An 11,479-nucleotide genomic window follows, 5' to 3' on the forward strand; every position below is an offset into this window, starting at 1 on the left:
CCTACACAAAGGCCTCTTCACACCTGGGTTCAACATGCATCCTTAGGGAACTGATCACAAGTGGACAGCTACAAGAAGAAGAAGAAGGAGGAGGAGGAGGAAGAGGAGAAGAAGGAGATTAAGGAGGAGGAGAAGAAGAAGAAGAAGAAGAAGAAGAAGAAGAAGAAGAAGAAGAAGAAGAAGAAGAAGAAGAAGGAGGAGGAGGAGGAGGAGGAGGAGAAGAAGAAGAAAATAGACGAAGAAGGAGAAGAAGAAAATAGAAGAAGAAGAAGAAGAAGAAGAAGAAGAAGAAGAAGAAGAAGCCCATCACCAGACTCCCTTTACAAATCATCTGATTTTAAGAGTTGTTGAGTGAGGAGAAAGTTAACAAACTTGATGAAACAGCAACAACAAATTCTAAATCATTGGTGCCTTCTTGCAAATTCAGCATTAAATGCAAAACATGAAGTTGTTAGTTTCCTTTAAAAAGTGTCAGTTTGTGGCAGCATGGCTGTGGCAGCATGGCTGTACCAGCCTGTTTCTGAAGTGTGTCTTACCTGCCAACATTAAGCAGCTGTTTGAACACACTGTTTCAGCTGATTTCATCATTTATTTTGGGGGTAAGTTATTGTATTTATCCAACTGTATCTTCAAGTTTTTGCATTTTGTATGACTTCAAATACCAAAAAAGCCCTTCATCAAAAAAAGGTCATTCACAAAAACAGACATATCCCAAATAACAGAACCTCATTAATATTTCCAGCATGACTACTACCAACACATATCTCTCCATATATGCAGACATAATAAATAGAATAAAACAAAGTCGTACTGCAGAAACAACAGAGGCACTGTCACAATAATAGAACTACAACGCCACCTAGTGATAAGACTATCAAACAAGCTGAGTAAATCAGTATTGGGATTGAATTTAGTAAAAATAAAGAGACATGAATCATTGATCCTGCTAATCAGGCTCCATGTGTTGCTGCACGTTCTGCATCTTGTGTATCCAAAAGAAATATTAGAGCACTAACGAAATTATGTTTCTCTTCCTTCTCCCGTGTATCCCTCTTTTTTCCCCAATATACAAAACAAAACTCTGCAGCCTGGGTTGTGTGTGGGCTCACCTGAGGCTGAAGCAAAGCATCCTGGGATGTGAGGCGACCAAATGGTGCTGTAGATGACCCCTTCGTGACCCCTAAACGTGGTCAGCGATCGGTTGAGAGCAGGGTCCCACTGCGGTTGCGAAACAAGAACAACAAAAACACATCGCAGTCAGGGGAGAGAAAACAAAACTGAGAGGAGACAAAGAGAAAAAAAGTACAAAAACAAACAGATCTCACCACTTTCGCAGTTTGATCCCACGATCCAGAGACGATGAGGTTCTCTCCTCTGGTCTGACTCCAGTCCACAGAATACACCTTCAAAATACACAGTCACAATACAGCATCCGCATGAAAGGCCACACAGCTTGATTCTTCTGTGAACGAGTGTGTGTGTGTGTGTGTGTGTGTGTGTGTGTGTGTGTGTGTGTGTGTGTGTGTGTGTGTGTGTGTGTGTGTGTGCGTGTGTGTGCGTGTGTGTGCATATTTTACCTCCTGTGTGTGTTCTTTGGCCACTCTCAGCGGAGCGTCGTGATTGGCTGTGTCCCACAGCTGCAGGCTGCCATCCCCAGCCCCGGTGACCATGACATGCTCGTTGGTTTCACTCCAGGATATGTCGAAGAGACCGTCACTCCACTCCCAGCTGACACACACAACACCTGTATTATTTTATTTAAACTAACTTGATGAAGTTGTAAGATTAACATTAAAAAATATAAAAACAGGTGAAGGAAATGTACAGGTAAGACCAAAAATAGAAATAAATAAAAAGAGACATAAGATTCTTAAAAGTAAAAGAAAGAAAGAGTAGTAGAAAGAAAGAAAGAAAGAAAGAAAGAAAGAAAGAAAGAAAGAAAGAAAGAAAGAAAGAAAGAAAGAAAGAAAGAAAGTTTACCTTCTCACAAGAACAACTCCTGTCTCTGTCTCATCTAGGACCAGGAGGGTGCCACAACCTACAAATATGCATAAAATGTATTTATTTTGGTTGATTTGATTGTATTTTTCAGAAAATATAACTCAGAGAAACATGTGACAAATGAAAGGAACAAATATAAAGTGTGAAATCTCTCCACAGATCAGTTCAGATGGCTGGTAACAATTTGGATCTGGTTCCTGGTCAGCACTATATTCAGACTCATTAAGTTCCAGTCCTAATGAATCTCCTATTAAACCTTTAATCTGTCCTTGCTTTTGATAACGAGCAGACAAAGATGTAAAATGGCCGTTGCCTCCATCAGTGAAAGTCACAAACAGATTATATTGTCTGTCACTTATTAACATTAATTCCATAATGGCTATAACTACACGTTTGGCTGTTGTTGGGTTTGTGGTCGACTTACAAGTCCAAACCTAAAGACTCACAAGTTGTGAGTGTTTCTGTAGTTCACGAGTGCCAACTCTCCTCTTGCTGCTTCACATAGAATTTTATGAGAATTTCCCAGTTAAACTTGTATATAATATCAGCATGTAATAATGATGCAGAGGGATAAAGTAGCCAATGCAAGCAGCTCTTATAAAGTCCATAGGCTGTTATTCTAATGTGTCAGATAAATTTAATTATCGTTTCTTATCTTCTGCTGCTCGTTTCAGGTTGTCGCTCCAGGCGGAGAACATTAATTACACTGTTGAGTTTCAGCCAATAAAAGGTGATACCCATCTAAATTGAGTCTTTAAAGCTCATAATGTTTAATAAGATTCAGATTTGATAAGTGGTGTAGTGGTTAGCAGTGTCGCCTCACAGCCAGAAGGTTCTCATCTCATCTAAATGTTTCTACATTAATTTATGATTTTGGATTTTATTTGTCACCATCTTACATGTTTCCTGTGTGTTTGTTATGCATTTTATGAATCATTATAACTTTACTACTAACCAGCTATGCCATAGTACTGAGAGGCAGCGCAGGCCACTCTGTTGGGGATGAACGGAGACACTTCCACAGCGTAGCCATGACGAGCCGGACAGCGAAACACCTTCACCATCCTCAGCAGCCGCCTGCAGCCCAACTGGGCTTCCTGCTAGACACACCAAGAACTGTGTTAGAGATGAGGAGTTAGTAAAGCTCGACATAACAAGGTGTGAAAGCTGATATCAAAGGGAATCATATCATACAGATAAATCATGAGCCTTACTTATACTGTTTTCCTACAGCTGCGGGCTGAGAACAACACTAAACAACTGCTGGATGAAAACGTCATACATAATTGACTGTAATAATACAAGTACTGATTAAAAAAAATGGATGAAAATGATTCATGAAAACCTTCGTATGATTTTCATTGATTTCATTTTTGTGTTTCAATTAGATAAACCTTGAATGAAATTAAAAATGTTCCTTTAGAAACGAGAAAAGAAAAGTTGCAGTGGAAGTCAGCTCATCTATAAAGATCTGCTGCTGGAGGCTATCACCTCTCAATAATCAAATTAATGAAGCAGACGCTGGCACAACAACAAGCCCAAGATGATGTCTTCAGGATATTCAGTGTACTGTCATGGAGGAGGAACGAAATCAGAAAATATTCACATTTAAGAAGCTGGGTTCAGAGAATTTTGACTTTTAATTCTTAAGGAATTACTCAGATTATCAAAATAGTTGGTGATGAATTTAATAGTTGGCATTTAATCGATTTGTTTTTGCAGTTCTGATGTTAGATGATATCAAAATCTAAAGTTTTTCAAGCAAAAAAGTCCGTTAATAATTTAAAGTTAAGTCTCATTTGTTACATTCACAATCATCACCCTGACTCAAGATCTAATTCTAAAGATTTTTAGAATTGCTATCCAAAAAAGTATCTTTCAGGAACAGGTATCGAAGTCGAGGTATTGGTAAGGAAAATATTTTAACGATACCCAGCCCTTTGGGTTATAATCATGTTTAAGTTTTCAACACATAACATTGTTATGACATAATGAGTCTTGTCTGTAGTTAGCTCCAACATTACAGACATGGGTTTGTATTGATGACACTGGTGCTGCACTCAGAAACTGTTGGGGGCACCAAATCACACAAAAGGCCAATTTCTACATAATGTTGCTTAAATGGACAAGCAGTTTAATACTTGCTGTATGGCTTATTATGATCAAAACTGAACTTTGTATGATAATTTCTATGTACAAAATGTGGGAAAATTACATGGCCATGGTAGAGAGTATTCACATTTAAGTTCAAAAGTAGGATCCAAGAGTCAAGAAACCTCAAACTTTCTGATTTTTTTATGCGCTCTGTTAGCCCTTACTGTACATGATTCGGGTTTTATTTGTCCACTTATGTGATGATAAACAGAAAGTACAACATTTCTCTTCCTATTACTTACTTACCTATTACTTAGCTGAACTATACTGGGTGAGTAACTCCTTTGTCATACTCAGTATTCACATAGGGGTTTTATATATGAGTTTAGCGATAAATTCACGCTTCTTTGAGATACTTCACATCTCCTGTGGTAACTCAAATATTCCTCCAGTTGGTTTATAACCCAACAAAAATGACCAAATGACCTCTATAGCACGTTAAAAACTGAAACAAACAACCGGTAATGACTCGCTCAGCACTCACCGATGACAGAAAACCACTTTCAGACTTAAACGTCTTCTCAAACTGTCAAATTTAACAGAAACGGTTCGTTAAATCCATAAAACGACAAGTTACTCCTCATTGAGACAAGTGACAGGTTCAAAGACACAACTGCTTCCGTGTTTTGGTCAGCTGACCCAAACTACCCGGATGAAAGCGGGTGTAGCTGTAAGTCTCGCGAGGTTTCGGTAGATGGCGATGTTTCCCCTAAATGACAACAGAACCACTGTCCGATCTGACTTTAATAATCATACCGCATGTTTTTGAAATGTTTTAGAAAATAAATATGATAATAATCAGAACTTCTCCCTAAATCCGCACTCTGTCTGTCACAATATGTGTTTATTGACTGTTTAACAGCATATCTAGTGCCTAATGTGGCTTTATTCAGACCATATGTCTTGTATTGTGTGTATATTTTAACCTTTAATTAATACCTTACATTGTAGTATAATGGTGACTCCTTCTCCTTCAACTGTGTTGTAAAAAGTACCCAAAAGTATTATAAAAGTAAAGATACTATGTTAAAATATAACCTTCTGATTGCCACAAAAATGAATTAATTTGAAAAGGTGCTACTATGGTTCTGATGCTGCATGTAATCTGCAAAGTAACAAGTAACTAAACTTATCAAATAAATGTAGTGGAGTAAAAGTACAATATTTACCTCCAAGTGGAAGTATAAAGTAGCAGAATAAAGAAATACTCAAGTACAAGTATCTCAAAATTGTACTATATCCAGTACTTGAGTCAATGTACTTAGTTACTTAAAGGTCCAGGTTAATGGAAAGCCTCAGTTAAAGGTTAGTTTCCTGCAACAGAAAAGGGCGGTAAGTGGCATCGTCATGTGAAAATTTGGCTTGAGGTGGAAGGTAAACCCACATTATCCATTTTAAGGAACAGTTCAACAAAAAATCATTCATCAATTCATTATCAAGTCATTATCACTTGTGACCACTTGTGAGGAAGGTGTAGCTTCCCTGCTATTTATATGGTGGATTCACTTGAAGAAGGACCCGCTGTGGGTGATCGATTAGAACCACACGTCTTCAATTCCACTATTGTCACCAGCACCACAACCTCCTTCTTAACTACCTGATGAATCAGAGCTTCTGCATGAAGTAACAATACACAAACATACACATGTGAGTAACACAAACCATGTAAACAATGCTCATATAAAAAAGCTACAAGTAGTTGTAGCCACTGTTCCCAGGGAAATGGGGGACAGGGCATCTGAGAAACTAAAACAGCCTATTACTGCCCTCTACTGGTCGATGATTGATGTGCTGGACATCTCACTGGTGGTTAATGAGCTACAGGCTCTGTACATGCTAATTGGGTTAATTAACGAGCAAATAAGGCAGCCATTCGGTACATTGTTTCAGTAACATTGCACTCTCAATTATGATACTACAGTCACACAGAAAACATATTATGTTCTTACACATTACAAAGTGTAATACAGTTGGCTATAATATGTAGGTACGCTGTGTCGAACATGAACCTGGGCTCCATTTGCTTAGCAGACACAAACTATACCAAGTATTGAGGACTAATACCTGATAAAACATACACTAAAGAGCCTCAGGCGTAAGAAGGTGAGTGCCTGGTCAGAGTCAGTGTAAACATGAGGCAGGTGGGGAGAGAGAGCGTCTGCCAGAACATGCCCTTTTCACACTGGTGATACAAGAAACTTTTGATTAGTTCTTCAGAGAGAAACATCACACCACAACTGTTTCCCATTAAAAATCTGCTGTAATGTATTTTGTATATAGATCAATATATTTCACTGTTTCTGATCAGTGAGCCGATACCTCAAGTGCTCCTTTTCTACACATGAAGCCAGATTAAAGCGGTGTTTACTGCACTTTCTTTAATAATTCATTCATGTATAAAAACAAAAGTGACTGTTTCAAGAGTATTTTATTAAAAACAGCACAAAAACACAGGAAAGCAGAAGTATTATAGTACAGCATTATAAAAACAATGGAAACTCCTCTGGAGGTGAATTACTATTGAAGTCCACACTTTGTATTTCATACAGTATTTATAAAAACGTTAAATATTTTGGAGTCACTGGATATTTATCGGACCAAACTCGGCCTCGTGTAGAAGCTGCTGTATTTTGGTTCTGACCCACGACTGTTTCTCTGCAGGAAGTCGTCTCATGGCCGGAGCCAGGCTGAGTAAAAACAGCGTGACATCGTCTCTCTGGTCCACATCCCGGTCCTTCTGAGCCTCCCTGGCCTCCATCCTCCTCAGGTACTCCTCCAGCAGACTGTCCGTGCTCCTCCTCCAGCCCCGGGCCAGACGCGGGGATGCATCACGACTCTCCTCCTCTTCGTCTGTTTGGTCCAGCAGCTCCACCTCCTCGACGTCCTGCTCCTCTGTTTTCAGGTGGTTCAGCCTGGACGTGGTGCAGGACGGCTGCTGCATCTGCTGGTCCAGTTGCAGAACTTCAGGGGACGACTGCGCAGGAGGCATCAGCTGGTCTGAGGGCTGCGAGGAAGAGTGTGAAGAAGCTAAGGACGTGGCTAGAGATGTAACTGACTGCATCATCATCTCAAACAGTTCCTTCATGTTAACCTGTTGGACTTGTTGTGTTTGAATACTGTAGTCTGAAGCAGAATTTTCTGACGGCACCTCAATCTTTGCTTCTTTCAGTCTGATGATGTCTCTGTCGGCAGACGACGGTCGCTTCCTCTGAACAAACTCTGACGATGATGATGATGAAAATGTTGTGGTTGTAGCGTCTGCTACAGCGATGCCTACAGAGACAGACAAAAGGATTACATTTGATTTTCAGCCCACAGCTACAGAACCACACAGCTACTGTATGTGTGTGTCTAAAGCTTCAGTATCTTTTAATATTCAATATAAGGGCTTTACTACACCTGTGTAATGAACTCAATACTTACAGGTCCATTTGTATGTCAAAAACATTATTTGCTTGTGTTTAGATGTAGAAAAATAAGTCTTACTATGATCATCCTAGCCGTTTTTCAAACAAAAATGTCAAACATTTGTTGGTTCGGGGGGGGGGGGGGGGGGGGGGGGGGGGGGGGGGGGGGGGGGGGGCTCAGTAAATGAAGAGTCTTTGGGTTTTGGACTGTTTGAAGTAAAAGTTTCATAGTCCACAAAACATTTCTGGAGCTGCACAGCAAAACGGTGTTGCAGTATTCTCCTAAACAACCGAAGTAGCTGCGGACTTGTTTTAAAACATAAAAAACAAAATGGCTCCATACAGCCGTCATTTACACCCTCGACGTGCGGTTCAGCTTGTGCACCTGCGGCGGAGGGGATGCATGCTAACACTTTTAGCTTAGCAACTACATTGAAGATTTCAGCTTAAAAAAGGGTATAAATAAAACCTTTTCAGATCAGTTTGGGATCTGGAGGTTTTCTGGAGACTTGGATTACACCGGACGAGCTGTATGGAGCCATTTGATGTTTTTTTGGATGTTCCTAAAGTCTCCAGCTACTTCAGTTGTTTAGGAGAATGCTGCAACGCTGTTTTGCTGTGAAGCTCAGGAAATGTTTTGTGGACTATGAAACTTCACCTGACTTTCCATCAGCATGGGGGGAGGAGATAATGACTGAATTTACATTTTGGGTGAATTATTCCTTTAAAGTTGCTGGTTAATTGTCAGTCTAAAAAATTGTTTGGCTTTTTTTGGTACCTGCTTTGGCAACACTGTACTTAATGGATATAACTAAGAATTTAAGAAACAGTCAGGATCGGGATCACACTGCCTCTTCAGGCTCAATCTAATATTTGGAGAAATTCTGCACATCTTGATCTACAAACCGTAGTTCTCGTCGTCATCGCTCCGTGTTTCGGTGGTCGTACTGCAGCCAACCGTGTCAGACGTCTGGAAGCGAGGGGGCTGCGGGTTCAGAGCCCAGCCGTTGGTGCCTGCGGCTCTGGCATCAATAAACGGGTTTAAAAAGGACAAGATGGCGGAATATCTCCAAGGCCTGTAGTTGAAGAGCCCAACGCCGCTCTCACGTCTCTCTTTCTCCCGCTGCCTTTCCCTCCGGTGTTGGTCCCTCAGCATCTTCCACTTCCTTCTGCACTCAGACTCTGATGAAGACAAGAAGAAGATACATATTCAACATTCAATTTTGTCGGACAATATTCAACAAATTCAATGTACAGATTCAAACCAACACTTCTCACACTGCCAAAAAGCTGCACAAATGTCCCTTCTTCACTTTAACATCTGGTGCAATCATCTTTATGTCTTTAATTTAGCTACTTCTGAATGAAAAATGTATTTATATGAATATAAATTAAGCATATACATATTATATTTATATATTTTAAACAAAGAGGCATAAGAAGAACATTTTGACAGAAAAACAAAATTGACTGATATGTCTGTCACCACTTAATCCTCTAATACTTCACGCCAGGGCAGCTCATTGTGGGGCTGCCGTAAGGGTCAAAGTCACCCCAAAGCAAACAATATAATAATAAGAAGAATTAATAAACATTATTAAATCACTCTTAATGTTGCTTTTTTTTCTTTTTAAATGCTCCATACAGTGGATCCCTAATTATTAAATATTTGCCATAATCTGAGTCCTACTAGCAGAGTGGCACTTGAGATCAGAGTATGATCGATGTATCAGTCAGATTTATTGGTATCGACATGAGTTGTTCAATATTAAGCAAATACAAAAACTTTATTCTTTAAAGATTATAACTAATAATTTAAAGTTCACTGGTTCAGTGCATTCATGGCATTTTAGATAATAGCTTACCCCATCTTTACAATACAACCAGTAAAAAGTTTACTCCAACAAACACATTTAGTTTTGAAAACCTTTAACATGTCGGAATTTGTAGTTCTGTAACTTTAAATGCCTTTAAGAAAACAAAGAACATCACATAGTGTTAACCTCTTCAGTGTTTGGAAAGGCAGGACAGTAACACAGGGAGGGTCCAAAATAAATCTGGTGAAATGTAATCTATACAGCCATTAGAAGCTCACACAGTCCATTTAACCCGCTGACAGTAAGACTGATGTTGCAGAGACGAGCAGCAGACACCCACCGGGGACCCCGACTATCAGAGCGACCTGCCTCCAGGCTTCGCTCCTCATGTTCAGGTCTCTGTAGGTCACTGAGTTGCTGTCGTACAGGCTGGGGAAGCCGGACACCGCCATGATTAGTTTGTACTCCATTTTGTGTCACACTCCCGGAGGAGAGGGGCGAGAGGAGGAGAAAACAGCCGAGGTCTCCGAAAAACAACAACTGCCTCCTCCTCCTCCTCCTTCTTCTTCTTCTTCTCCTTCCTAACAGAAAAAAAACCGTGCGCTTCCGCTTCCGGTGCGAATCTAAACGGCCGCTATTGGTTCTCACTACAGTACGTCACGATTACGTTTCAGAGGTAATTTGCATAAAGTTAAAACACTTTCACCACGATCAGAATCAGAATCAGCTTTACTGGTCAAGTATGTGCACACAAACAAAGAATTTGACTTGACTTGAATTTAACTCCGGTTAAGTTTGCTCTCAATGAACAGGGAATAGTTTTTAAAACAAACAGTTATAACACAAGAAAAAAAACTGTGCAGAATATTCAACAGTATTTACACAAGAAAACTGTCATCTACACTGTCTGGAGCAGGTTCAGCTCCAGATGGTTCTGACCACACCAGAGGGCCAGCTGTTCCACCTCCTGTCAGTATGCAGACTCATCACCGACCATGATGAGACTGATGACTGTGGTGTCGTCTGCAAACTTCAGAAGTTTCACAGAAGGTGCAGTCATTCGTGTAGAAGGAGGAGAGCAGTGGAGAGAGGACACATCCCTGGGTGCTGGATGTGATGCTCCCCAGTCTCACCTGCTGCCTCCTGTTAGTCAGGAAGCTGGTGATCCACTGACAGGTGGAGGCAGGCACAGTGAGCTGGGTGAGCGTCTGGTGGAGGTTCTCAGGGATGATGGTATTGAGCGCCGAGCTGAAGTCCACAAACAGGATCCTTGCATAGGTCCTTGAGGAGTCGAGGTGATGCAGGATGTAGTGCACTTCCATGTTGACTGCATCTTCCATCGACCTGTTTGCCCAGAATAGTACTTGAGTAAAAGTCTTAAAGTAACTAAGTACATTTACGCAAGTACTATTTTGAGGTTGGATATGTGTACTGTACTTGAGTATTTCCATTTTATGCTACTGTGTACTTCTTCTCCACTACTTTTATTAAGCAACAGTGCTTTTACTTGAGTGAAAGTAAAGATATCATGTTAAAATATTACTTTGTTACAAGTGAAAGTAGTACTTGAGTTAAAGTCTCTGATATTTGATGTATTAAGAATCAAAAGTAATTTTCAGCAACAAATGTAATATCAAAAGTAGAAGTAAAAGTAAAGCTACTCTGGATCGACCAATTATAGAACCTGATATTCAGCCAATTTCTAATTTAAATTTTTTTTCCACTTTTGTTTTTTTTCATCAGTTTGTTGAATTAATTTAAAAAGTGTTACTTTGGCTCTGATGCTGGATGTAATCTGCAAAGTAACTAAAGTTATCAGATAAATGTAGTGTAGTAAAAAGTACAATATTTACCTCCAAAATGTAAAGAGGGGAAGTATAATATAGCAGAAAATAAAAATACTCATGTACAATTCAAATACCTCAAATTTTAAGTAAAAACGTATTTAGTTACATTCATCACTGTTTGCTAAGTTACTAGTTACTTTGCAGATTCAGATATTATTAAGCTACAGAGCAGTAATTAAATAAGCTTCACATTTACCAGTTGCAATATGAATGCATCTATAATCCAATAATTGTCCCATTCTGTATGTCAAGT

At 39.7% G+C, this 11,479-nt stretch overlaps 2 protein-coding genes across 6 annotated transcripts in view; both read right to left on the bottom strand.

The window, feature by feature from the left end:
* The window catches only part of pex7 (peroxisomal biogenesis factor 7), a 60,802-nt gene extending 56,026 nt beyond the window's left edge, over positions 1-4,776 (bottom strand). Inside the window, exons 1-6 of one of the 3 annotated variants that reach the window (XM_073493323.1) lie at positions 4,640-4,776; positions 2,957-3,101; positions 1,981-2,038; positions 1,578-1,728; positions 1,326-1,403; positions 1,110-1,218 (exon numbers count right to left, since the gene is read on the bottom strand). In XM_073493323.1, the coding sequence (XP_073349424.1) occupies positions 1,110-1,218; positions 1,326-1,403; positions 1,578-1,728; positions 1,981-2,038; positions 2,957-3,065 (505 nt within the window). In that variant the 5' untranslated portion in view covers positions 3,066-3,101; positions 4,640-4,776. Of the gene's footprint in view, positions 1-1,109; positions 1,219-1,325; positions 1,404-1,577; positions 1,729-1,980; positions 2,039-2,956; positions 3,118-4,639 lie in introns of all 3 variants that reach the window. The other 2 variants (XM_073493324.1, XM_073493325.1) reach the window with 2 other exon arrangements.
* Positions 4,777-6,564: 1,788 nt separating this feature from the next.
* LOC141018361 (uncharacterized) lies at positions 6,565-9,918 on the bottom strand. Of its 3 annotated transcripts, none has more exons than XM_073493322.1 (4): positions 9,720-9,918; positions 8,469-8,744; positions 7,304-7,428; positions 6,565-7,159 (listed from the first exon to the last, which is right to left on the bottom strand). In XM_073493322.1, exons 1-4 carry the CDS (start codon positions 9,847-9,849, stop codon positions 6,734-6,736), a joined length of 957 nt encoding a protein of 318 aa, XP_073349423.1. In that variant the 5' UTR covers positions 9,850-9,918; the 3' UTR covers positions 6,565-6,733. The 3 variants fall into 3 exon arrangements, with proteins under 3 accessions (XP_073349423.1, XP_073349422.1, XP_073349421.1); XM_073493321.1 differs by having other exon boundaries at positions 7,247-7,428; XM_073493320.1 differs by having other exon boundaries at positions 6,565-7,428.
* Positions 9,919-11,479: the final 1,561 nt, after the last annotated feature.

Source organism: Pagrus major, chromosome 22, assembly GCF_040436345.1.
Source record: "Pagrus major chromosome 22, Pma_NU_1.0".
Lineage (NCBI taxonomy): Eukaryota > Metazoa > Chordata > Actinopteri > Spariformes > Sparidae > Pagrus > Pagrus major.

What these genes read in the sequence shown, in the direction of transcription:
- LOC141018361 (XM_073493320.1), bottom strand. Translation starts at nt 9,849, where the DNA reads ATGGAGTACAAACTAATCATGGCGGTGTCCGGCTTCCCCAGCCTGTAC. An exon ending in TCTGATAGTCGGGGTCCCCG is followed by an intron (nt 8,745 to 9,719) that starts GTGGGTGTCTGC and finishes TGTCTTCATCAG; the next exon opens with AGTCTGAGTGCAGAAGGAAG. An exon ending in CGATGACGACGAGAACTACG is followed by an intron (nt 7,429 to 8,468) that starts GTTTGTAGATCA and finishes CTGTCTCTGTAG; the next exon opens with GCATCGCTGTAGCAGACGCT.